Raw genomic sequence first — 27,828 nt, forward strand, 5'->3', positions numbered from 1 at the left:
CCATCCCCACCCTGCCCCCGCCGCGGCCCCACACACACCTGCCCTCCCCTCTCACCTTGGGGGCTCCCTCGGCCTAGGGGCCGGCAGGGTTCTGTCCCACCCGCCCAGCCTGAGGGATGAGCTCACCAACCCCCACGCTTCAAGCACCGAAGGTCTCAGACCTTCAAGCAGCAGAGGCTTCTGTGCACGGCTCGGACTCACAGGACGCTTGCCTTCTAGAACTCTCCTCTTGAAGATTCCTCAAGATCAGCACATGCATTTGTGGACCCCCCACCCTATCACCCACCCCTGAGTACAATGTCCTCAATCAGAATTAATCCTAACAGTGTTCACAGCCACCACCCCCCCGCCCCCCGTCAAACTCCTTGAGGCCCCCTTCCCCCCTGCACCCACGTCCCTGCCAGGCCGGCCAGCCCCTCTCCCGGATGCCTCTGCACCCACCCCACCTGGATGGCTATGGTTTCAGCCACCGGTTTTCTGGCTCTTGGTCCTATCCATCTACCTGCTGACATTCCCACCCTAAGAGGTCTCCCTCTTGCACCAAGAGGGACCATGGCCTGGCCCACATGCAGGGTAGAGTCCCTGCCAACGGACAATGTCTTCCATGGCCCCTCAGAACCTGGAGCCCATCCTCACCCTCCTCTCATCCCTCCCCGGACAACTCTGCACTCGGGGACATGATGGCTCTGTCTCTCCACAGGCCCTTCCCTCCCAGAAACATGATCTTCCATCAGGCTGACTTTGGAGCGTCCTTCAGCTACAACGCTGCCTGCCTGCCTGCCTTCCGGCAGCATCCGGAGCTAGGGGACAGGAAATAGTGTCGTGGCAGCCACCACCCCACCTACAGCACTCACCTCACTTTTTCACCCCAGTCGCCCACCCAGACTCTGGCCGGGGCCTCAGGGTCTCCCTCCCGCGTCTCAGGTTCAGGAAGCAGCGGCTGCCCAGGAAGGTCTGCGGGGTCTCATCAACGCACTTGTGCGGCACAACGGCTGCCCGTTCAGCGTGCACACACGTTCGTGTGCACAGGCAGGCACACACGCACACACTTAGGGCCAAGTCCCACTCCTCCTTCCCGCCTGCGTCCCCCCACTGGCAGAGGACGGTCACTTCACATGTCTGGGTTCAGCGTAGCCAGCCCTGAAACGGGGATGACTTGTGCCAGCCTCAAAAGGCCTTCGTGACAACTGAACGTGAGTTTTTCCGGGAGCGCCTGGGTGGCTCAGTTCAGGTCAGGATCTCACGGTTCATGAGCTGGAGCCCCACCTCGGGATCCCCGCTTGGGATCCTCTTTCTCCCTCTCTGCCCCTCCCCTGCTCGTGCGCACCATGTCTCTCTCAAAAGAAATAAACTTAAAAGCAATAAATAAGACGGTCGTCACAGTGGCGTACCAGCCACATTCCTCACAGATGGCAAGCACTCAGCGGTGGCCACTCCCATACTTTCAGTAAACTACTTCGGACACACAAAAAGGCACAGAAGGCTGAATACCCCCAAGCTCACCCACTGCGCTGACTCAACGACACCGGAACAAAGATTCCGCGCGCCCCTCAGGGTTCGCACTCCCTGCCCCCGGCCCACCTGTCTGCTCACGCACCCGTTCAGACCTTTGTGCCGCCTTCTAGACTTCTGGGATGGTCACGGCGCCACCCTCCGAGGGGCCCCGGGAGCCGCTGCCAGGACTCCCGCCTCCCTGCTGAGTGGCACTGCCAGTGTAGCCAACGCACAGTGTAGACAGGCAGCCCACCGGCTTTCAGGTCTGAACTTCCAGAAGACGTCGCCCTGCCCTCCGGGACCACCCGTTCCACAAGACGCCTGCCTCGGTGCCACCCCACGGACAGGACCACGCGCTGAGGCCTCCCACAGGCGCCATCAGTGCAGCACCTCAGAAGACCATCCCCCAGCCCCAGCCCCCCTCTTAACTGTGACCTCACGGGACACCCTGAGCCGGAGCCCCTGAGCTGCTCCCAAACCCCCGACCTGCAGACACCGTGGGCGGATGCACGTGTGCCGGTGGTGGTGGTGGTGGCGGTGGCGGTGGCGGTTTTCAGGCCGGCTTCACACCCAGTACGGAGCCCGACGTGGGGCCTGAACTCACCGTCCTGAGATCAAGACCTGAGCCAAGATCAAAGTCGGACGTTCAACCGACTGAGCCACCCAGACGTCCCTATGCGTGTTGTTGTTTTAAGCCACTAGGTTCTGAGGCAATGTGTTATGCGATACTACATAACTACCGCAAACGTTCGTACAAAGAAGGAAGACATGAAGCACGGTTCGCTTCTATCGCATCGATAAAAACTGGGATCAGGGAAGGTGAAACAGATTCTTTAAAACTTGGAAACTGAGACCATACACATCAATAACCAATGACATTGCTACTGATGCTGGAGCCTCTGGGAGATCCTTCCTGGGATTTTCGTCACAGTGGGGCTCCCCCAGCTGCTCTCCCTTCCTTGCCTGCAAAGTCCCCCCCACCCCCACCCCTGCCCCCGCCCAGGCCCTCATCAGCAGGACTCCATCCCACTGCGGGCTCTGTCTCCCAGCAAACTATTCACCACCCCCACTGCAGCCCCATCACTGTGCTCCAGGGACGCCACAACAGACACTTGTGAGCCGAGCCTGCTGGACAGAGAGAACCAAGCGAAGCACGTTAATGAAGAACTCAACCCACTTCACAAGGCAGAATATTCTCCTTCGTTTGCAAGAAGGAACTTGAACTTCAAAACAAAAGCCCGCGGGTAGCAGCCAAATATCCCTGAGAGTCACAGTCTTCTATCTAGTGACCCCGGAAGAGGGGGCAGGAAGCAGAGGGAGGGCTTCATCCAACTCTGTTCCTCAAGAGTTGGCCATGATTCATCAACTAACTACCGAACAAAAACCATCCTTGGAGTCACCGTCACCCCTCAAAAAGAAAAAACCACCTAGACAGACCCAGACCATTTTCCAGGGTGAATCAGAGAGCAGCCTCCCCAATTCGAGCCTAGAATTACTTATCACAGAACCAGCACAAACACACTTGTATTAACAACAAAGTCGCTGAAACGGCTGAAGAACATCCAGGCGTCATCACTCTTCTGACGACGATAATCACCCCAAACCAAGCAACACCTGCACCCAGCTGGGAGGGAAGGGGCCCATGGGCCTCATACCCCATGCCCAACAGAGACTGGGTACAGGCAGGGCAGGGTAGGGCACCTGTCTTGAATGTGAACTGAAGCTTCATCGCGCACCCTTCAGTTTTGGCTTCTGCATTTAGCAGGACGCCACGGCAAACCTGTGCATCACGTGCTCTGGAAGGCGCTCAGAGCTGAGGGACTCCGCGGGTGCCCAGCACCTCACACACGCAGTGTCTGGAGTGAGAGGCTTCTGTTTGCTCTTGGCACTTTCCTTAGTACTAGAAAGGCCATCCTGAGAGCAGGATGGGTCCCCAAAGGCAGAAAGGGTGGTCTCGGGAAAGCGGTTTGAATTCTCAGGCACCCGCTTTTCTCTCGTAACTTCAGATGCGCGGAGAGACCAGGGACAAACAGACGGGAGTGTGGCTGGCTGGCTGGCTCTGGTCGAGAGCCCTGACCTGCTTCCCAGAGCACGCAGCTGCGCGGCAGCCACAACGGGGGCCCGGCGGGGACCGTCCACGCCGCTCAGCGCCCCGTACCGCTTCCAGTCCGACAGAGGCCACGGCTCCTCCCCGGGCCAACTTCTCCGCTCCGAGACGCTGCTCTTCGGGGACAGATGAGGCAGATGGGTGGGTAAAACGGGGGGTGCGCTGCACTTTTCACACTTCCCACAAGTGACAGGATCTGCACGTCCTTCGGCCGACGGCCTCCTGCTGGACTTGCGGCGGCCGCTTCGCCGCCGCCCCTGCCCCTCCCTTAACCACCTTTCAGTTGCAACCACCGTGCCGTCTCCTTGGGCACGTGGGCCACCTTCTGCAGGGTCAGTACCCGGGAGTGACCTTACAAGACAGAAAAAACATGCATCTTCGGGGCATCGGGCTGGCTCAGTTGGAAAAGCATGTGATTCTTGATCTCAGGATTGTGAGTTCAAGCCCCACGTTGGGTGTAGAATTACTCAAATGAATGAAAAAGTAAATTTTTAAAATAAAAACTTTAAAAACACAAAAACAAAAAAAACACGCATCTTCAATTCCGCGATACGTCACCAAATTTCTCTGGAAACCAAGTGTAAAGAACGATGCGGGCTCTCTCTGCCCGTCCTTCCCGAGGCGCAGGGCTGGGGCGCTCACCCGGCAGCCGCGGACAGTCCTCCGTGGTTCCCTGGCTGCCAGCGAGGCAGAGCGACCTCTCTCTGTGGATGCCCTGGCTGCCCAGGCTCTTCTAGAAATTGCCATTTTCGCAGCCTTCAGAATGGTCTGAGCTCCGTACCCAGTTTGTCCTTTCGTTTTGTTCCCGGTTGTCCCTGTCACATAAACTTTCATTTTAACGTAGCTCCTCAGGGGCCTGTGATCGGTTTGGCTTAAGAAATCCTCCCCTCTCCCAAAGGACAAAGTTGTCCCGCAGTGGCTGAGTCCTGAAAGCCCTGGGCGGTCCTGGCGCCCGTCCAGACTGTCCAGCTGCCCGCGCCCCTTCCCCATCTGCTTCCAGGTTCTTCTCTGGGTGCGGCCACTGCCCTGAACATCCCCGGCCGACACCACTGCCCCCAGCAACAGAACCTCCTGTGTAGTGGGCAAGTCCTCAGGCCGGGCTTCTCCTCAACGTGGCTACTCATCACCCACTTACAAAGTGCAAACAAATTCCTACTGGGAGTTTTATTGGGATTATATGGAATTTATAGTTTAATATAAGGTAAACGGACAACCTCAACTTCAGGATACGGAACCTTCCTATATATTAATGTGTGTATTTATTCAGGTCTGCTAAAATACCAAGAGTTATTTTTCCCAAAGTCATACATATTTTGTTATATCTTTTTTCCTTCAAATTTTTATTTATAATTCTCATTGTTAACATATGTAGTGTAATATCGGTTCCAGGAGAATCCAGTGACTCATCACTTCCATACAACGCCCAGTGCTCATCCCAGCAAGCGCCCTCCGTACTACCCATCCCCCATCGAGCCCATCCCCCACCCACTTCCCTCCGTCAACCCTCAGTGTGTTCCCTGTCCTTACAGTCTCCTGTGGTTTGTTTCCCTCTCTCCCCTCCCTTCCCATGTGTCCATCTGTTTTGCTTCTTAAATTCCACATATGAGTGAAATCATGTGGTATTTGTCTTTCCCAGACTGACTGATTTCGCTTAGCATAATGCCCTCTAGCTCCATCCACATCATTGCATATGGCAAGATTTCCTTCTTTTTGATGGCTGAGTGGTACTCCATTGTATACATACACCACATCTCCTTTACCTGTTCATCATTTGGGCTCTTTCCACAGTTGTTGATAATGCTGCTATAAACAAAGGGGTATGTTGTATTTATTTCTTGATACCTTATGTTTTTGTTGCTGTCATAAATGGTATCTTTTTTTTTTGGTAAGATTTTATTTTTAAGTAATCTCTACACCCAATGTGGGACTCAAACTCACAACCCAAGATCAAGGGTCGCACGCTCCACCAACTAAGCCAGCCAGGTGCCTCACATGGTATCTGTCTTATGTTAATTTCCTCTTTGTTACGTTCTTGTATACCCCGGTCCTAGTGAACTTTTATCAATTCTGAAGATTTTCTTTTTTAAATATTTTTTTAAATGTTTTTTTTATATTTTTGAGAGAGAGAGCACGCACATGCGTGCGCTACTCCACCTCGGTGGCACCCGGGGCGGGGAGAGGGGCATCTGAAGTGGGCTCTGAGCTGACAGCACAGAGCCCAACGTGGGGCTCAAACTCACAAGCTGTGAGGTCATGACCTGAGCCAAAGTCGGATGCTTAACCGACAACCACTCAGGCGCCCCTGTAGATTCTCTGAAGTTTTCTACACAGACCTCTACAAACAATGACAGCTTTATTTCTTCCTTTACAACTATGCCTTTTTTATTTGTTATCCTTATCTTACTATACTGACTAGTATTTTCACTACAACACTTAACGTAAGTGGTAAAGAAAGGCATTTTTGTCTTGTTCACAGTTTTAAAGAGAATGCTTCTAATGTTTCACTAGTAAGTGTGATGCTTGCCGAAAGCTTCTGATTGATACCCTTCCACAGATTAAGGAAGTTACCTTCTAATCCCGGCTTGCTAACTTCGTATCAAAGAGCAATGAATTCTATCAAATGCCTTTTCTCCACCTACCGAGTGGATCATTGATTCTGCAACACAGTGAGTCACACACTCGATTTTCTCCCATTACACCTTTCTGTTCCTAAGGAAAGCCCCTCCCAACCCGTGTATCACTACGCATAATATCGAACATAACCAAGGCCGGGGGTCTAATCCCTTCAGCTCTTTACAACCAAGCCCTTATCACCATGTACTAACCGATGCCGCATTCCAGGAAGGTGATCAAGAAAAGTGTTCAAACGCTTGCCCTATCGATATACTTCTGTCCCTGCTGTCTCCTCATCCACAACGGGAGGGACGTTCTAGTAACCCAGAGCACACAGGCAAGCATCTCCGCCCTCCAGGACGAAAGTGGCGGTTCCCTAACACTCACGTATTACAGCTCAAACCTCTGCAAAGCTCACTACAGACCGTGCTGAGAGCACCGCGGAACGGGAGGACTGCGCTGAAAGGATGTTCCCCAAACTCAGGAACCCCCAGAATAAACGCACAACTGAGAACCCGGCACAGTACCGACCTCATCCCTGTGCTTCTGACAGAAGACCAGAAACTGGGATGCCGCATCTCCCTTTCTGCTTCGTGGAGCGGAGGCCGTGGCCTTCTTCCTCCCAGGAGGAGACCCGACTCCTCTCTTGGGGTCGGCCTCTGCCATCTTTTGAGGAGTACTCTGTACTGTCCCAGGGTCACCCGCTCGGTTTTCGGCAGAGCTAGACAGCTTCACTCTCCGCCTTCTCTTGATGGGAACGCCCTCTTCTCGCATGGACTTGGGGTCAGCAGCAGCTTCCTCGGGGACTCCTGAGGGCTCTACCATGGGTCCCAGAGGCGGAGCCTCCACAGAAATGCCTGCCTCCTTAGCTACGTGAGGGTTGAGGTGAAGCCGCTCCCCCACGTAGAGGAAAGTGAACTTGGCCTTCCGCTCCTCCACCGACATGCTTGCAGCTTCTTCTGCTTGAACGATGCCCGTTTCCCACTGGGCCCTCAATTTCCCTGAAATAGGTTTCAACAGCTGAAAAGAGAAACATAAGACACTGTAAATTTCATTATACAAACAAAAAAGTTAACCCACTTTAAAGAAGAATATTTTTAGAATTCCAGACAAATTTAGAAATCAAAAGCTATAAAAACCAATTTACTTGAAGGTTTAGACAGAATTCAGCCCAATGTAATAACTGTTTCTTTAAACCAATTCCAATCCCATTTAACTAATGTAACATATACACTACATAGTATATATCAGAGATAACATTTCATGTATTTTTATGTATACAAAGAAAAATAAAAATTATAAAAGAAATTATCTGATTATCATCCAATGAGTAAAACGAATAAACTAGGTCTCTAAGGACACTTGTCGTATTCCGTAACACAGCATACTTGGGCAAAATCAAACAATGATAGACATAAATCATTATAACATATCAAGCAACCATAATTTCAAAATAAGGTAATAATTAAGAGTAAAAATTATTTTGGTCTAAAATTATACTTAAGGAACATCTATCACCTTAATTTTCTCAGCTTTCGTGGGTGCCTGCTTGGCACTTTCCTGGCATAATTTTTCAAACTGTCCTTCTCCTTCAAAAGCTACAAGGCTCTTCTCAAATATCCAAGCTCTTTCTGGGGCATCACCAAAGAATTGTACGTGATACTGGCGTGCACTCTTTTTCTGACCTAGTTTTTAAAATAAAATGTTAGAACTTGAAAGTTAGAATTTGGGATCAAATTAGGCAAGTCTATTAATAATTAGTGATATGAAGCTGCTTTGAAGTTGTTTTATTTGGTTCTGTTTCAGTCTGTTAACCTCAAAAAAAGTCCTACTCTTTTTACCCCACCAAGCTCCATGTCAAAGAGAAAGGAAACACATTTATGAGGGATTCAGGTAAGATTCAAATTCGACTAGGAAAGAAAGTAAATAAATGCTCTCCTTTATCTCCTCCGTCAAGATCCACTTAAAAAGATTACCAAATAAAGAAAGTAAGAGAGGACATCAGCAAAAGGGCCATTCAACAGAGAGGGTACTAGGCAGCAATGAATGGGATATAGACTGGTGTCAGATGGCCCGGGTTCAAATCCCAACCCCATCACCTACCAGCTGGGCAACCTTGGGCCGGCTACTCACTCACAATGCTCAGAGGGGGAATCAGGGTACCAATGACCTCTGAAGGCAGCCATGAGGCCACAGGGTAACCCCTCAGATGTCCACTGCTGTTCCTCTTAGCAGAAAGGAAAAAGCCACATCCTACAGTGCAGCCAGAAGGGAGATGGGTGAGGCAAGAGACACTTGAACCCAAAATCCAAGAGAGGATCCCAAAATGTCATATTTGGCTGAAGAAGAGTGAGGCTGAAAACAAGCAAGCTGGTTAAAAGGTCAGACCTCTGTGCCAAGTGGAGGGAGAAAGGGGGATCTCCATGGGAGGACCGCCAGGCCCTGTTCCTTCACAGAGAACGTTGGCCAAAAGAAATCCAAGAACACTTTCTACAGAACCAACACATCCAGAGGAAAAATGTCTCCACTGAGTCTTTTGGAGATCCCCCCAACTAAGTGGCCGATGGCCAGCTGGACCCTCTAAAATAAGCTGTCCGTCTCCCCACACACAGGCTGCAGCAGCTCTAAGTGGCGCTCTCTCAAATGCAAACGCAGCATCCAGGACTCCCGGGACCCAGGGAAGCCTCTAGCACAAACAAGCCCAAGATACACAAAAATAAGCAATCTCTGCAGGGCCACACACACACACACCATGCCAGGAAGAGAGGACACCTGACAAAGAAAATCTCTAGTTTGCTATGTAAAGAAAACAAATAAAAAGAGCTATCAGAAACTTTGAAATACAATTATGAAAAAATAAAATCATTAAGGAAGCTTGGAAGGTATGTTAAGAAATCTCCCAGAAAGAAGAAGATTAAGATGAAAGATATCTACTCCTGTCAGAAACCTACAGGATCAATCCAGGAAGGACCATACTCAAGTAACTGTCCTTCTAGAGAGAGAAACAGAGAAAGTTGTCAAAGAATTAACAACACAAGACCACGTCTCAGAACTAAAACAATTCTAAGTGTCTCATCCAATACCCACACCAAGGTACATCTTTGTGACATTTAAGCCATTGAAGGAAGACAGCTTCCATGTTAATGGAAAAGTGTAATAGCACTTCAAGAACAATTCTGGATGCTAGAAGGAAATGATGTAATACCTTCAAAATTCTGAAAAGAATTATTTTCAACATAAAATTCTACGCTGAGCCAAACCATCAATCAAGTGTGAAGATAGAGAAGTAGCATCCTATGAACCACAAATTTACAACCCATACACACTTTCTTACAATACCAAAAATATATTCCAGCAAAAAAGGAAAACTGACCAAAAGCACAGTGTGGAACCACACAAAACAATGCACATAACTCAGGAATGCATCTTTAAGAAGTCTAAGATTACTATAATGCAAAAGGTTAAAAGAGTGCTGGCAGTCCAGACTGAAGCAGGAAAATGGAAAATTCTAGCACAGAGCTCCAGGGGAAGAAAAGATGAGAAAAAAGAACATTTCCATAGCAAAAGAAAATCTGAGCAGCAAGGAAAGATGGTTAAAAAACGAGATCCAGGGAGCAGAAAAGGAAAATAGCAAACACAGGTTTTCACATTTTCCCCCCAACAGAAAAATCTATATAAAAGGAGGAGTTTCAGGGACAGAAAAATAAATAAGGCTGTATAGACAGCAAAGCACAGGATTTAAAAGTAAAAGCAGCAGTGCCTGGCTGGCTCAGTCAGTGGAGTATGTGACTCTTGATCTCGGAGTATAGGTTCAAGCTCCATATTGGGCATAAGAGCCTACTTTTTCAAACAAAACAAAACAAAACAAAGGCAATAATTAACTCCAGGAAAAAAAAAGGTTGTATAAGAAAGAAAATGCAATTATAGAACACACTTCTCTTTTCACTCAATGATATTTACATAGTCAAAATTATGTGAACATTTATGTTTGATGTAATAAAAACAGCAAGTTAATTATATGCAGAGGATGAAAAGAAATAAGAAATAATGGAAGGGATCACTTTCCATAATAGAAAATCAACAGAAAATATCTAAATGATAAATCAAAAATGGTAGTTAATTGGGAGTCTGGGTGGCTCAGTCAGTTAAGCGTGTGACTTCAGCTCAGGTCATGATCTGATGGTTAGCGGGTTCAAGCCCCACGTCGGGCTCTGTGCTGACAGCTCACAGCCTGGAGCCTGTTTCAGATTCTGTGCCTCCCCCTCTCTCCCTACCCCTCCACCACTCACATTCTGTTTCTGTTTCAAAAATGAATAAATGTTTAAAAAAATTTTTTTAAATAGTAGTTAATCCAACTATATGACATTCTGAAAACAGCAAAACTATGGAGACAGTAAGAAGATCAGTGTTTGCTGGAGGTTCAGAGGGAAGGAGCGATGAATAGGCAGAGCACAGAGGTTCTTCAGGGCAGTGTAACTATTCTGAATGATACTATAATGATGGATATAGGTCATTACACATTTGTCCAAACCCATAGAATACACAACACCAAGTAGGAACCTAATTTAATCTACAGACTTAGGGTGATTGATGTATCACTGTAGGTTCATTGATTATAACAAATGTACCACTCTGGTGGAAGATGTTGATGGGAAGGGAGGCTGTGCATGTGTGTGGGTGGGCTATCTGTACCTTAATGCTTCTGTGAACCTAAAACTGCTCTGAAAAAAATAATAAAGTCTTTAAAAAAAAATAAAAGTAGTTAAAACTAGAAGAAAATGTTGGAAGTGTTAAAAATACATTAGCCCTGAGGAGGAGACTGGACTATTTTTCACTATTAAACTCTTAATAGAATTTGATTTGTTTGTTAAATGTGCACACTTCTTTGGGGTGTGTGGATGGCTCAGTTGGTTAAGTGTCTGACTTCGGCTCAGGTCATGGTCTCCCAGTTTGTGGGTTCAAGCCCTGTGTCAGGCTCTGTGCTGGAAGCTCAGAGCTTGGGGTCTGCTTCAGATTCTGTGTGTGTGTGTGTGTGTGTGTGTGTGTGTGTGTGTGTCTGCCTCTCCCCCACCATGCTCTGTCTCTCTCAAAAAAATGAACATTAAAAAATTTTTTTTATGTACGTATACTTTGATTTTACAATAGGTGAGATTCAAAACTATGTTAAGAGATTTGTGACTTCTTCCATTACTTTAATACTTTGAAAGAACTTTCCTTGGTCACGAAAATGACTATAGGCATATGTCACACCATTCGCATAACAAAGAAGGTCTGTTACAGCGCATATAATGAAACAATATGAACTTACGTTATTTTCTATCAAAAGTTAATTACGCAAAAAAAGACTCCTTACAGAGAAAGTGAAAAGAAAAAAAAAAGCAGAGAAAAATACTATAGTCTGATCCCAGGTTTGTAAAATAAATATAATTAGTTTTTTTTGGCTTTTTTTTTGTTTTTTTTTAATTTTTTTTTTAACGTTTATTTATTTTTGAGACAGAGAGAGACAGAGCATGAACGGGGGAGGGGCAGAGAGAGAGGGAGACACAGAATCGGAAGCAGGCTCCAGGCTCTGAGCCATCAGCCCAGAGCCCGACGCGGGGCTCGAACTCACGGACCGCGAGATCGTGACCTGGCTGAAGTCGGACGCTTAACCGACTGAGCCACCCAGGCGCCCCTAAATATAATTAGTTTTGAAGTTCTTTCCCGCCTAGAAATTTGGTAACAATATAACCCAGTTTTTTTCCTAGTTTTGTGGGTTTCTTTAATCCATATGAATTTCACTGCTTCAAGAGGTGAATATCTCAGTGTTTTATTTTACCACATAATTAACCAGTTGTCCCACCATTTATTAGTAATTATTTCTTCCTGTGATTTCTGATGTTCGTCAATCATGTTCAGTATGAAAACACTTGTCATTGACTCCCCCTACCCACACAACCTTCTAAAAGAACCTATCCTCCACCAATAACCCAGGTACCTAATTTTGCACTACAATCCTTTTGTCCCCATCATGGCCCATTGGACTCAAGGTGACCCTGACCCTCTGGGCTAGAATGAGCCAGAATCTCTCCAGATTCTGCGAATCCTTTGAGTTGACAGCAGTCACCCATACATGCAGAATGGACCCCACAAAGAAACAAGGCTGCTTTGCAGCTGAAGCTCCAGGCAGGAAGAGCAGCAATTAAAAAAAAAAAAAAATGCAGACAAGTGTCTACAGAAGCAAGAATAGAGAACAGGGACAAAATCACAAGGACATGACACCACAGAGTTCCACAGAAAATAAAGGACAAGTATCACCATGCCTGAATTTCCTGGTTTAGTCCCTGGAGGGCACTAGAGCACCAAAACAGGGAAAGCAGACACTGACAAAAAACTGCCACCAGAAGAAGGCAGGTTGGCTATCAGTCGATCATTTTAACATACCTCTCTTGGTAACTGAAAGAATAAGCCAAAAAGAAAAAATCAGTAAGGAGATGATACTATGAAGCGATACGATAACCCAAGATATGAGAAGACCAGATTACCCATCATATTTTTTGAAAATGCTGGAATTTAGAAATAAAGCAATGAGCGTGACCTTCCGTAACAGAAAATGTGACAAAAATTTTTTCCACAACAGAAAATGACTGGACTCCAGACAGCAGTTATCTGATGAGGAGCCTAGTGCGATACGGGCATACCCTGGACACGGTGAAGCTCTCAGGTGCAAGACAATTGTTCTCTTCATAGTGTAGTATCTAAAAACCTACATTTATCTTCTGTTTCCAACTTGAGTCAGGCCTCAAAGCTGCTCATCCATCTAAGATACCCTGGTAAATAACAGGCCAGACAAGTCCTGCTACCGTGTATCACAAAAATGCTGTCTTAACGTTTGTTTGTTTGTTTGTTTATTTATTTCGAGACAGAGTGTGAGCAGGGGAGGGGCAGAGACAGAGGGAGAGAGAGAATCCCATGAAGGCTCCACACCGTCAGCAGAGAGCCCGAATCGGGGCTCGATCCCAGGAACCGTGAGATCATGACCTGAGCCGAAATCAAGAATGGCGACACTCAACCGGCTGAGCCCCCCAGGCGCCCCTGTTACAAACATGCTATTAAGACTTTCATTAACTTAGCTTCTCAAAGGGAATCTACACTTTCAAAGGAGCCTCGATTGAGCTGTGGTCTAGGAGTTGTATTCTCGTCTGCATGAATGTTGAACACCGGGTTTTTAAATCTGAGTATATTACTAAGATCCAGATTCAACCACAACTATAAATCCAAGTGTGATAAGTAGAAAAAAAAAAAAAAAAAAAAGTACGCCTACGCAAAAAAGAAAACTTGGGGTGGGGTAGGGGTAGGGTGAGGGAGTTGTGCCTCACAGGGAAAAGATCCCCATGCTCAGCCAGCGCCATGCCAGAAGCCGTCCTTCCTTCAGGTCCCTGTCCTCCCCCAGTGAGGATGCCTGAGCCCCCAAAGCTTGCCCATCACTCACCATGTCAACCCACCAGGGGCTGCTGCATGCCAAGTGTTCAGAAATCATAAACGGACCCCAAAGTTCCACCTGCAGCCAGGTCTCCGTCCTGCCTGGAGACCTACCTCACACATCCCTGGTGAACTCTCGGTCTCCCACAGCCGTGAACACAAGCAGTGCCCACACGTGGGCTTCCACACACCGCCGTCTTCTAAAGGACCCAGCTTTCCTCCCAGGAAATGGCGGACACGGCAGAGTGTAAGTAAGTGTGCATGGAGCGTCTTGTGGGTCTCCACAAGGAAGCCCTCACGGGCTCACTGAGACACATCAAAAGGACACAGCTGAAAGGGACTTAATGGGACTTCTGCTGGTTAAAATCTGGGACAACTAGGGCATTAAAGAGTAAGGACTGTAATACATAACTAAGTGTTTAGGAAGAAGCTCATTTTCACAGAAAAATGCCACTTAATTAAACACAGGAGGAAGCAGGATAAAAACGGGCAGGTACATTTGCTCAGCCGATGGGTCATAAAGGAGTGGGGAGGGCGTGGGGAAGGGCTGGCGGGGGGACGTGGTGCCCACGTATGGCCACGGGGCACTCACTAGTGACAAAAAAGGACTGCACCTTTCCACTGGAGAGCTCTGTCAGCCACCAGCGACCGAGAAGTGGGACAGCAGACACCAAGAGCTCCCCAAGCAATTCCACCAGGACACGTGTCCTCATGGTTTCCTCTGACCCCTTTTCCTTTCAGAGGTCACGTGAGCCTCCTATCAGCTGGCAGGAGGGCAGGGCGTTCACCTGGGCCCTCCTCCTTCTGAACTACTTTTCAAAAGCACAGTACCGCTCTTCCCAAGGTGATCTGCTTGTAATCGTGAGCGCCCCCTCCCCTGTGTCCCCAAACAACTCCTGGAGGAACGCGCTGCGAGGAGCAGGTACTTGGTGACAGGCCCCACGTAAGCCCCCTCCCTCAACACCTGCACGGGACTCCTGAGTCTGATCACAACACGGCAGCGCAGTTAAGAACGGGGCTGGGGGCACAGAGCGCCGTGCTGGACCGCGGGGGCCTGAGGAGCCGGGCCAGCTGGTGCAACGCAGGCACCCTATCCAATCCCGAGCAAAGGAAAAACACGGGCACAGGGAAAATCCTGGGGAAGTCCACCCAAGGGCCGTCGTGTCACTGCTGGAGGGCTCCCCTGCATGTAGCTGGTGCTGAGCTGGGCAGGAAGCGGTCCCTGTCCTCAGAAGACCCCGCTGACGTGTACAGGTGAGGCACCAGGAGGCCTGCGCCTACGTTCCCGCGGGCTGGCAGAGAGAGAGTGTTCACAGACAGAGAGAGATGGAACAGGTCAAAAAAAAAAAACATGTAAAGTTCACAAACACAGGTGAGGGTGCATGGGTGCCCAGCATACTGTCCCACTTTGAACTATACGCTCGGAAGGTTTTTAAATAGAAGACGAGCAAGCAGGGACGCCTGGGTGGCTCAGTCAGTTAAGCGTCCAATTTCAGCTCAGGTCACAATCTCACAGTTTGTGGGTTCAGCCCCGCGTCAGGCTCTGGGCTGACAGCTTGGAGCCTGGAGCCTGCTTTGGATATTCTGTGTCTTCCTCTCTCTCTGCCCGTCCCCCACTCATGCTTTCTTTCTCTCTCTCTCAAAATAAATGAACATTAAAAAAATTTTTTTAATTCTTTTAATGAAAAAAAAAAGCAAGCGAACAATAAATAAAACATTCCACAAAACAAACAAAAGACAAGATGGAACTCAAGTGTGACCCTTCAGCACGGCTGTCAAAGCCAGGCCACATCTGGGGACGTCGAGGCACTAACAATGGCACAAAATTCCTTAAATTAAATGGCCCAAAACTAGGGCCGTGCAGGGGAAAACAACTGGTCAAACAGGAACGTTTTCAGGAAAGAGCCCTGATTCTGAACGCTCACCACTCACCACGCTGAGACTTTCCCAAACAAGGGCTGGTATCATTACCCTCCGTTTCCATACAGAGGGAAACGGGGGCTTAAATTAAGTGGTTCACTACCAGACCAAGTTGCTGAGCGGGGCCCCGGCAGGCTAAGTCCAGAGCCCACACCTCAGCTGGAAGAAGAATGCTCCAATGTCGTAGGCAAAAGAGTAAAAGTCCTGGGCTGGAGTGAAGGCTCTAAGAGTAAAGAAAGAGGAAGTGAGAGATGAATAAAAACGTGCTGTGTCTGCACGTCATTTGGACAGGCTGCTGGAGACTGCGGGAATTCTTTTGCTCTACATCAGGGGGAAGATGTAATGAAATTAAAGTTAATTCATCCCAGTAGCTGGAACAAAGAGACATTCAAAAGCCTCCTTCAGTTACAAGGGTCGGACAAGCTAGGAGCTTCATGTAAACAGAGCAGAAATCCTCAGACACTAAAAAGAAACTGCTGGGGCGCCTGGGTGGCGCAGTCGGTTAAGCGTCCGACTTCAGCCAGGTCACGATCTCGCGGTCCGGGAGTTCGAGCCCCGCGTCGGGCTCTGGGCTGATGGCTCAGAGCCTGGAGCCTGTTTCCGATTCTGTGTCTCCCTCTCTCTCTGCCCCTCCCCCGTTCATGCTCTGTCTCTCTCTGTCCCAAAAAATAAATAAATGTTGAAAAAAAAAAAATTAAAAAAAAAAAAAATAAAAAGAAACTGCTTGTGATGTGCTAGGCAGACCAGAGACGTGGAAGCCATGAAGGCCACACTGACTTTTACTTCAGTTTGCTGTGTGGCTGGCTTGTTTCTTTATTTTGAGAGAGAGAGAGAGAGAGAGAAGGCAGGGGGGGAGGGAGAGAGAGAGAGAATATGCATGTGTGCACTCAAGCTGGGGCGGGGGGTGGGGAGGGAGAGGACGAGAACGCACACATCCAGTCGAAGTGGGGAGGGGCAGGGGGGAGACAGAGAGAGACCCTCAAGCAGGCCCCACACCCAGCGCAGAGCCGGACTAACATGGGGGCTCACGACTGACCCACCGTGAGATGACGACCCGAGGAGAAATCAAGCCGGACACCTAACCAGCTGAGCCCCCGTGCAGGCGGCTGAGCCCTGAGAAGGGTCCAGCAACGCCACACGTCCGCACCTGTGTGGCCACCCAGCTTCCGTCTCAACTACTTCTTTCCACACTCCAGGTCTAGATGCCTCCGGGGTGCATCCTGGGGCCCCCGAAGGCTTGTGGAAGAGCCCCCCCCCCCCCCACCAATTCTGGCAAGCTGAGGACGCTGACAGTCCTCCACGGGGCGGGAACCGCAGCCGGCCCGCCACAGCACGTGCTGAGCACGTGCGCGTCCCCGAGCCTCAAGGCAGAGGCCAACCACCTCCAGGGACAGCAGGCCGGGCACAATTCAGACGGAGGCACTTGCCACCGCAGTGTGGACCTCTTCGTCCTGAGCCCGTCCCCCCCTCCGGTCCGCTGGCCAGGCAGGCGCCCCCATGCCCCTTCCCCAGCGGCCAGCCGGCGTGAGCAACAGCCCCACCCAGGGCTGCAGCCCGGCAACAGGGGGGCCGCGTCCCGAGTCCCGCCCAGCGGCCACACGAGGCTGACCGGACAACCGCACGAGGAGGCCGGGAGCCCGCCCGGCCCAGCCCCCGGCTCTAGTCACCCACACTGCAGAAGGGTGCACAGACCTGTGGGGTGCTACCCGGCTCAGCTCCAACCCTGTACTCACACCTAGCACCTTCTTCAAACTCAAGTCAAACTTTAAAAGAACTTTCCAGAAAAATCTCAAACCATCCAAACTCGTTTTTTGCTCCAGAAACACAAGAGTTTTTATGTTTTGTGAGTTCTCCAATTACTGCTTATGTTAGGATCTGCTCTAATCTGTATCAACACGTTGTATTCTTACCCTGTTCTCCAACTGCTCCGTGCAATAATTTATATTCCCAAGTTTCCTGATGCAAAGATCATTTCTGGTTTTTCCTTCTCCCCACAGGCCTAAAAAGTAAACTGGGACATCTTTATAACTCAAACTTAGCATAAAATACGATTTCTGGGGTGGCGCCTGGTGGCTCAGTCAGTTGAGCACCTGACTTAGGCTCAGGTCATGATCTCACGGTTTGTGGGTTCGAGCCCTGTCAATTGTGCTGAGAGCACAGAGCCCACTTTGGATCCTCTGTCCCCCTTTTTCTGTACCTCCCCCACTTGTATTCTTTCTCTCTTTCTCTCAAAAATAAACAAACAGTTTTAGGGGTGCCTGGGTGGCTCAGTCGGTTAAGCATCCGACTTTGGCTTAGGTCACGATCTCGCAGTCTGTGAGTTTGAGCCCGGCATCAGGCTCTGTGCTGACAGGGGCAGCCCGGAGCTTGCTTGGGATTCTGTGTCTCCCTCTCTCTGCCCCTCCCCAACTCACACTCTTTCACTCAAAAAATAAACATTAAAAAAAATAAAAAGTTTTAAAAATGCTATTTCTGAAAATCACACTGAAACAAGCAATCATTATGTATCTAAAACGATAATAAATTACCATAAAACCTGAAAAGCAACATAAAGCCACGACCACTCCTCAATTAATAATACTAATTCAATCAGGTAAGGTAAATGTCTGAGTTGGATATAAAAAGAAATGGCAATGTGTTACATCCAAATCAAGTATTAACGTTGCAAAAATGAACCACAGTAAATTCAGCAACAAAAAAACCAAAATCTGATTCCAATATGGGCAAAGGGCTAGTACAGACACTTCTGCAGGGACATACAAATGGCCAATAAGCATGTGAACAGATGCTCAGCATCACTAATCCTGAGGGCACTGCAAACCAAAACCACAAAAAGGAGACAGACAACGGAACGGTGGGCGCCAGGGGCCAGGAGGGGCAGGAATGGGGGTTAGCGTTTAATGGGCACAGAGGTCCAGACCCGTAAGGTGAGTGAGCTCTGGCACGGATGGTGGAGACGGTCGTACAATGCTGTGAACGTGTTCAATACCACTCAACTGCACACTTAAAAAATGGTTAAGATGGTCAATTTTATGTTATGTGTATTTTAGCACAATTTTTTAAAATAGGAAAACAAAAAAAGAACCACCACAGTAGGGCCGTTTAAGGAAAGGTAAGAAAAAAGTTTGGAGATTAGAAAGATTAAGTGCAAAAAGAGAAAGACGGAAAAACAGTCCATAAACACAATACCTTTAAGTTTGGTGTAGTTGTGAAGGAGTGGGTCAGCAGAAACCATGCACGGCCACCAAGGGTAACCGGACACTTTGGACCACACCAAGTCGCCAACACTGTATTTCAACAGGTGGTCTTTGTCTCTGCCAGTATTTGGACAGGACTCTTTCTTAGCCGCAACCTGAAAATGAACAACAAAATACATACTAACAATCTAAGTACCCCTAAATCCAATCTTCTATCCAAAGATTACGCAGGCTAGAGGTCTCTCTCTCTCTCTCTCTCTCTCTCTCTCACACACACACACACACACACACACACACACACACACACACACACACAAGGAGAGTGCTTCCCCTGCTATCACTTCATCAAACCGCACACAGTAGGTACCCGACTATGAAGGGCCCTACATAGCTCTATTTCCTTGGTGTGGTGGGTGGTCTTTAATGGTGCTTTACTCAGCTAGTCAAATAAGTTATTTTCGTGGAAGCGTGGATCCATACTCTGACCCTCCCGCGCCCCCCAGCCATGGGTCTGTCAGTTCTCGGGAGCACTTGTGTCACCCAGCACAAAAGGACCCAGGGTGGCAAGAACCTCAGGAGGGCTTGGCAACAAGTCTCAGCTCCATTGTGATCTGGGTCCTAGGGGTCTCTGAGCCTCCATTTCTCTTCCTGAGAACATGAGTCACTTAGGAGCTGGAGGCCTGACCGGGGCCACGGCCATCCCACTCCTCTCTCAGTCCCTCCAGTGGGACAAGCAAGGTCAGCATGGCTCCTGGCCTCCTCCTGAGTGTCACTTCCCGAGCCTTCTCCCAGAGCTCTACATACCTGGGCAAGTTGCTGAACTTGTTTGGGCCTCAGTTTCCTCGTCTGTAAACCAAGGATAAGGGCTCTGAGATCTCACTGTGTGTTATGAGGACCCGTGTGCACGGTGCTAAGGGCTGGCACACAGCTGCTACGTGCTGGCTCTCCGATTAGCCCACAGCACCCCAGCTTTGCATTTTCGTGTCCTCTAAGCCACGTGAGAGCCCCATGTGGCGGGTCACCACCCCACTCTGAAGATGAGAGTCAAAACTCAGGTATTTACCCAAGTTTATCAAAACCGACTGGCAGAGCAGGAGTAACTTGCACCAGCCTCTTCCCTATGGACGAGCGAGGTCCCCCACAACCACGCGAACTTCAGACCCTCGTTGCATCAGCCCAGCTCGCTAAATTCATCTTTTTTTTTAAAAAATTCACCGTTGCAATACATTGGCAAGAGCCAAACAGCTCCTGAGCACTCACTTTTCCAAACCTTAAAAAATCTTCATTATTTTAACGATTTCAAGGGAATTTTGAACATTCTCCCTTTTATCTGTGGAAACTGTAAATAAAATTCCTCAAGTGTAATTTTAAACTAAATACTCCAACCTCGGTGATGATACCAACCCAAAGTGGTTTCAGGCTCCCTCTCCCTACCCCTGCAAGTGGGCCTGGAGCTTCGACTAAAGACCGAAGGACCCCAGGCCCCTTCCAGCCTCTGTTCACATAGACCACAGACACCGTCAGCCCTTGGCACCCTCCCTAGTTCCTTCTGCCAAGGCCAAGTCTCCTTGGCCGCTTTACATGGCTTATACTCATTTCAGCAGCGGGCCATCGCAGTGCCACTTTAAGACATGGTGGCATAAACCCCTACAGTCCTTCATCACAAGCAGGGGTTTCCACCCGTCTTTGAGGACTGAACACCTGCTCACACGTGTTCAAGTGCTGGGCTCCGCACTGGGAACCAAGAGCGTGAAGGTACAAGGCAGACCCAGTCCTCAAGGAGGCGGACCGTCTGCGGGACCACCGGGTACAGGAGACAAGAGCGGATGGCAAACCATGTGGAAGGACAGGAGCCCCCCTGCACCGCCCCCCCCCCCAACATGGCACCAGGAAGCCAGATCCCAGCACCCTCGGAGTTCTCTCGTCGTCAGGCTAAGTCCTGAAGGTCAAGGGGTGTGGAACTGGCCAAACCTGGGTCTAGAAACCGGTTTTACCTCTTTTTATCCATTTCACTCTCCAACACTCAGTCAAGTCCCTAGTTTCACAACTGGCTCTGCGGGCGGGCGGGCGGGCCGCTGTGAGACTTAACACAGGGTCGCCTGAGCCACAGCCGGGCTCCCTTGTCAGCCCGGTGGACCCAGGGCGAGGGGGCACACTCTCCTCCCCTGCGCCCCGCGTCCCACGCCCAGAAGGGGCTGCTGCGCGCGACCCCACCCGGGCCACGCCTCCTCACAGGCACCTTTTTGTCGGAGGGACTCGAGATCCTGGACACCAGCGCTGCCTCAACAAGGCCGTGCTCCAGCAAGGAGTCGTACTTTATGCTCCGCTTCCTGTTCCTTCTGGCCTTATTTTCCGGTTTTTGTCCGTGTTCTTCTGACTGGGACACGGCAGCAGCACTGTCCCCGCAAATCGAAGATTCAAAGAGAGGTTTCCCGTTCATGTACGTTTTGGTGATCTTCAGCTTAATCTCCGGAGAGCCGTTTTTGATGGGGGTGGTGCTGGGCGGCGTCCCGAGCGCCTTCACTTCCTGGGACTCAAAGCGCAGCCTGGCATCATGAGCACCAGGTTCGCCATTAAATACACGGGACGTCAGGTCCTTCAGCTTCTCGGATGGGATAAAGGGAAGTGCGTCGTGGCCGTTGAACTTCTGCATGACCCCCTCCTGTAGACTGGTTGAGAGCTGGGCTTTGCTGAGGAACACGGAACATTCACGATTCACTTCACAGTTCTGGGTCTTCCCGTTCGTGCTGCCGAGGGTCTCCGGTGCCTGCTTCATCTTGACACACTTCGCAATCTTCTCGACAGAAAGAGGACCCTTTTGATGCTAAACTGCATTCAGCCCAGACGCTCCGTATCTAGAGCACTACAGTGTTAGAAAAACAAAAAGAAAAAGAAACATCACGTTTAGAACCTAACAGAAGTATCCTGACACCTCTACGGCTTTGTGTGGTTTATCGTGAGACCATGTATGACGTTCACATAATCCCTCGGTCATAGGAGGCAGCTCCAGTATCACAGAAATGAGACAGAGTCACAAAATGATAAAGTGGAAAGGAAAGGGAAGGGGGAAGGGGGAAGGGAAGGGGAAAAGGGAAGGGGAAGGGAAGGGGAAAGGAGAAGGAAAGAGGAACGGGGGAAGGGGAAGGGGAAAGGGGAAGGGGAAGGGGGAAGGGGAAGGGGAAGGGGAAGGGAAGGGGAAAGGGGAAGGGAAGGGGAAATGGGAAGGGAGAAGGGGGAAGGGGAAGGGAAGGGGAAAGGGGAAGGGGAAGGGAAGGGGGAAGGGGAAGGGAAGGGGAAAGGGGAAGGGAAGGGGAAATGGGAAGGGAGAAGGGAGAAGGGGGAAGGGGAAGGGAAGGGGAAAGGGGAAGGGGAAGGGAAGGGGGAAGGGGAAGGGGAAGGGAAGGGGAAAGGGGAAGGGAAGGGGAAATGGGAAGGGAGAAGGGGGAAGGGGAAGGGAAGGGAAGGGGGAAGGGGGAAGGGAAGGGGAAGGGAAGGGGGAAGGGGGAAGGGAAGGGGAAGGGAAGGGGGAAGGGGAAGGGGAAGGGAAGGGGGAAGGGGGAAGGGGGAAGGGGAAATGGGAAGGGAAGGGGAAGGGAAGGGGGAAGGGGGAAGGGGAAATGGGAAGGGAAGGGGAAGGGAAGGGGAATGGGGGAAGGGGAAATGGGAAGGGAAGGGGAAAGGGGGAAGGGGAAATGGGAAGGGAAGGGGGAAGGGAAAAGGGGGAAAGGAAAAGGGGGAAGGGAAGGGGAAAGGGGGAAGGGGAAATGGGAAGGGAAGAGGAAAGAGGGAAGGGTAGGGGGAGGGAAGGGTAGGGGAAGGGAAGGGGGAAGGGGGAAGGGGGAAGGGGAGGGAACCACTTTTAAGGGGGAGAACACAAAAGTCAGGCCAGAAGACACAAGCCATGCCACCACGAGCCAGCAGTGTGGCTGTGACAAGTGGCTCATCGGCCCCGTGGCGGTGAGTGCTGGTACCTGAGGTGGCTGGCACAGAGACAGGCCGGCCTTTGCAAAAGGGTTAGAGGGAAGGGCTCAGAAACCAAACCGATCGTCTGGGCACGGCTGAGGGGGACTCCCAGGCAGAGGTTCGGCAAATGCCCAAGGTTACTGGTCAGCACAGCCGAAAACGAGATCTCCCAATGCCTGGCCCATCATTAGTTCCAGACTGACGACGGGGGGAAGCCAAACATCAAGAGTAACAAAGTGAGAAGACAGCCCAAATCAGGTGTGCTTTATGCTCAGGCCAGTCATCTGATCTCTGTCATCCACCCCTCCCTGCCCAGGCCCAAATTAAGGGCTGATGACAAGAAGCATCGTAGTAATGGTGCCTTCTATTCAGCTGTCTCCTGGAGATTCACTACCAAGGTCAACACTGCTGAGCCATGACGTACTTTCGCAGCGTGCCGTTCGGGCCGCTGGGGGACCCACGAGCATTAGGAAGACCCCTCAGGCTGCCTGTGACGATGAGGCCTTTGCTGCAGGACTGCAGTCCCCACGTGGGGACACCCAGTGACGGCATCCAAGCCCAAAAGGCAGCCAGGAACAAGGAACAGGCGGGCACCCCTTCACCAAGAGTGCACTGGGACCCTCCGAGAAGGCAGCACAGCGGCAGGGGCGGCAGGGAAAAGCCAAGTGCGCGAGAGTGCACACACCAGAGAGGTCCACACGTGCACGGCAGCCGCTCCCCATGCTGCCCGAGGACAAACGTCTGGAACCGATTTTTACTGTTACCACTGGGGAGCTGCTACAGACGTCAACTGGGGAGGGGGCAAGAAGCCCGCGAAATGCCCTTCTCCGCACAGGACAGCCCCTACGACACAGGATCATCTGGCCAAACACGCCGACGGTGCTGTGGTGGAGAGACCTCCAGTGCAGCAAGAGGGCTTGTGGCCTCCGGGGCTTCCACCCAGACCTCGTAGGAGACACAGGAAAGGAGAGCAAACTTAACAGGCCAAGATCCGGCTCGGCTTCACGCACACCGGATGGCCTGCTAACACCAGGAGACGTGGGAGCGCACGTGGTTTCGCTCACGCAACGCTTTTTTTTTTTTTTTTTTTTTCAACGTTTATTTATTTTTGGGACAGAGAGAGACAGAGCATGAACGGGGGAGGGGCAGAGAGAGAGGGAGACACAGAATCGGAAACAGGCTCCAGGCTCTGAGCCATCAGCCCAGAGCCTGACGCGGGGCTCGAACTCACAGACCGCGAGATCGTGACCTGGCTGAAGTCGGACGCTTAACCGACTGCGCCACCCAGGCGCCCCACGCAACGCTTTTTTAAAGGCAAATGATTCCAGCTCATGTCAGACCGAAGTGGGCAAAAACAAAAACACAGGGATGCCTGGTTGGCTCAGTCAGTAGAGCATGTGACTCTTAACCTCAGGGGTGGGGAGTTCAAGCCCCACATTGGGAACGGAGCCTACTTAAAAAAATAATTACGGGGGCACCTGGGGGGCTCAGTCAGTTGAGCGTCTGACTTCGGCTCAGGTCATGATCTCACGGTTCAGTTTGTGGGTTCGAGCCCCACGTCGAAGTCTGTGCTGACAGCTCGGAGCCTGGAGTCTGCTTTGGATTCTGTGTCTCTCTGTCTCTCTCTCTCTGTCCCTCCCCTGCTCGTGCTCTGTCTCTCAAAAATCAACATTAAAAATTTTTTTTAATTATGTAACATATGTATATATGTCACAATTACTTGAAGACACAAAGAGAGACAAAAGCAGGAAGAAAATAAATGGGACTCTGCTCCTCAAAGAAAGGAACAGTGCTGGGCGAACGTCCTGGCTTCTAGTTTCGTGCCTAAGGAGGGTCTGAGAGGACCCCTGGAACACCCTACAAGAAGTAAGACTCCCAACGGGTGAGAGCCGTGGAGGAAGAGCTCCAGATCCCGCAGACAGACTGTGCCCAAATCCCAGGCCGACACATGTGTGGGGCAGAGACCACACAGCCTGGCTTGTAAAGTAAGTGAAGCAAGATTCCAGCTGCTAGACAAAAAATAAACCACAAGACCACTTTTAAGATCAAAACCACAATGAGATCCCACCTCACACCCAGTGGGATGGCTACTTGCAAAAAAGTACATAAAGTAACCAGTGTTGGCGAGGATGTGGGGAAACCGGGAGCCTATGCGCTGTCGGTGGGAAGGCAAAATGGTGCAGCCGCTGTGGAGAACAGTGTGGAGGCTCCCCACAGAACCAGAACCAGACCCACCACAGGATCCCGCAATGCCACCTCTGGGTATGTACACAAAAGAACGGAGAGCAGGGGCTCCAAGAGGTGTGTGCACCCCACATTCACAGCAGCACCGTTCACATCAGCTAAGACGAGCAAGAACCCAGAGTCCGTCGACAGACGCGCGGGTGAGAAAACGTGGTCCATCCACACGGCGGAATGTTCCTCGGCCTCGAACGGGAAGGACGTCCTGCCGCCTGCCACCACACGGATGGACCTGGAGGACATTGTGCTCCGTGAAATAGGCCGGTCGCGAGGGGACAAATACTATATGATTGCACTTACAGGAGGTCTCTGGAGCGGTCAGATCACAGAGACAGAAGGCAGCTGGTGGAGCCGGGGTCTGGGGGGAGGGAGGACGGGGAGTTGGTATTTGATGGGCGTTAGAGTTTCAGACTCACAAGATGAGGACTTCGGGGGCTGGATGGTGGGGACGACTGCACAGCACGGCGGACGTACTTAATACTACTGAACGGGCACTAAAAATGGTTAAGACGGGGCACCTGGGTGGTTCAGTTAATCCTCTGACTCTTGATTTCAGCTCAGGTCATGATCTCAACTGTCGTAAGATTGAGCCCCAAGTCAGGCTGCCTGCTTGGGATTCTCTCCCTCCCTCTGTCCCTTCCCCACTCACACACATGCACAATCTCTCTCTCTCAAAAAACAACAACAACAACAACAAACTAGTAAAGATAAATTTCATGTTATGTGTACTTTAAGAGAATTAAAAGTAAAAAAACACTACCACTCTTAAGGGGAACATAACAGAATCCAGAGCATCTACAGCATATCATCAAAATATCCAGGATATGACCCCGAATTACTAAACATATGAAGAAACAGGGAAACCACACAAACCAACCCTGAAATGGCCCAAATATTAAAATCCAGCAAATAAGAATTTTAAAACTTTTTTTAACTAAAAAAAATGTTATTTGTATTTTAGAGAGCGAGCAGGCACGCACAGGCAGGGGAGGGGGAGAGAGAGGGAGGGAGGGGTAGTGAGAGAGAGAGGGAGAGGGAGGGAGAGAGAGATCGAGCGAGTACACAAATCCCCAACAGGCTCCATGCTCGGTGCAGAGCTTGATCCCACAGATCAAGACGCAGAGCTTGATCCCACAACCCTGTGATCATGACCGGAGCTGAAATCGAGAGTCCAACACTCAACCGACTGAGCTACCCAGGCATCCCAGCAGATAACAACTGTAAGGCATCTATTATAACCATGCTCAAGAACATAAACAAAAATGTATTAATAAAATAATAAACTGGAAATGTAACAAAGAAATAAAAACTATTTTTAAAAAAAAGAGCCAAATGTAAAGTTTACAAGAGAAATACTGTAACTGAAATCAGAGCATCATTGGATGGATATTAGATATACATCCAAAGTATATTAGATATGTCAGGAAACTTGAAAATAGATCGTTAAAAATTATCTTGTCTAAAAAACAGAAAAATTCATTTAAAAAAGAAAGAGGGGCATTTGATGGCTCATTAGGTCAAGCTCCTGACTCTTCATTTCAGCTCAGATCATGATCTCACGGTTGGTGAGTCCAAGCCCCATGTTGGGCTCTGTGCTGTCAGTGCAGAGCCTGCTTGGGATTCTCACTCCCTCTCTCTGTGCCCTCTGCATTCTTTCTGTCTAAAAATAAATGAATAAACTTTAAAAAAAGAAATAAAGTGAGTGAGCGAGCCTCAGCAATCTACAGAACAATATCAAAACGTCTGGGTTCCCACTCACACCCACAAGGAGAGAAGGAAAAGAGTGAGACAGAAAAAATATTGGGGGAAGAAACAGCTAGAAGTATTTCGCAAACTGGGTGAAACATAAATTTATAGATGCAAGAAATGCAGCACAATAAATATAAATAGAACCCACACGCCAAGTGCACATCAGTCAAAATGCTGAAACACAAGATAAAGAGAGAATCTCAAAAGCAGTCAGAAGAGGGGTGCCTGGGTGGCTCAGTGGGTTGAGCGTCTGACTTGAACTCAGGTCACGATCTCGCGGTTCATGGGTTCGAGCCCCGCGTCAGACTCTGTGCTGACAGCTGCTTCAGATTCTGTGTCTCCCTCTCTCTCTGCCCCTCCCCCGCTTGCACGCTGTCTCTCTCTCTCCCTCTCTCAAAAATAAACAAGCACTAAAAAAAAAAAAAAAAAAAAGAATGAAGGCAAAAATACATTTTAAAAGAAATACAAGTTAATAAGCTGTCAACAGATCTACACTACAAGAAATGCTAAAGGAAGTTCTTCGGGGGAAGAAAAATGAGACCAGACTAAAATTTGGATTTTTTTTTTTTTTACGTTTATTTATTTTGAAGGGACAGAGTGTAAGCAGGGGAGGGGCGGGGGAGGGGGGGAAGAGAGAGAGAATCCTAAGCAGGCTCCACACTGTCAGTGCAGAGCCTGATGTAGGGCTCAAACCCATGATCTTTGAGATCATGACCTGAGCCGGAATCCAGAGTCGGACACTTTAACCGACTAAGCCACCCGGGTGCCCCTGAAACTTGGATCTTTAAGAAGGAAGGAAAGGCACCAGAAGTATTGAATAAATGAGTAAATATAAATGACTCTTTGTTCCTCTTAGTTTCAAATTCATGTCACCAAAGCAAACTTTATGATTGTGGGGACTGTAACTTAACAGATACGTATGACGACTGTAGCATGGGAGAGGAAGTAAATCAATCTAGACAGTTGCAAGAATCTTAAACTTTCAATGAGGTAGAATATTACCTCTAAGCAGACCCTGATGAGTTAAGTGTGAAAACTGCAATCCTAGTTAGAGCAAAACCACAAAGAAAACCACAAAGCTAA

The 27,828-nt window shown here is 49.6% G+C and overlaps 1 protein-coding gene across 2 annotated transcripts in view; it reads right to left on the bottom strand.

Moving 5' to 3' along the window:
• Positions 1 to 27,828, bottom strand: part of NSD2 (nuclear receptor binding SET domain protein 2) — a 92,727-nt gene that overhangs the window by 40,907 nt on the left and 23,992 nt on the right. The window contains exons 2-5 of one of the 2 annotated variants that reach the window (XM_030314363.1): positions 21,032 to 21,655; positions 18,785 to 18,947; positions 7,733 to 7,899; positions 6,746 to 7,234 (exon numbers count right to left, since the gene is read on the bottom strand). In XM_030314363.1, coding sequence (XP_030170223.1) covers positions 6,746 to 7,234; positions 7,733 to 7,899; positions 18,785 to 18,947; positions 21,032 to 21,568 — 1,356 coding nt within the window. In that variant the 5' untranslated portion in view covers positions 21,569 to 21,655. Of the gene's footprint in view, positions 1 to 6,745; positions 7,235 to 7,732; positions 7,900 to 18,784; positions 18,948 to 21,031; positions 21,656 to 27,828 lie in introns of those variants that run through there. The other variant, XM_030314365.1, reaches the window with a different exon arrangement.

The sequence above is a fragment of the Lynx canadensis genome, chromosome B1 (assembly GCF_007474595.2).
Source record: "Lynx canadensis isolate LIC74 chromosome B1, mLynCan4.pri.v2, whole genome shotgun sequence".
Taxonomy (NCBI): Eukaryota; Metazoa; Chordata; class Mammalia; order Carnivora; family Felidae; genus Lynx; species Lynx canadensis.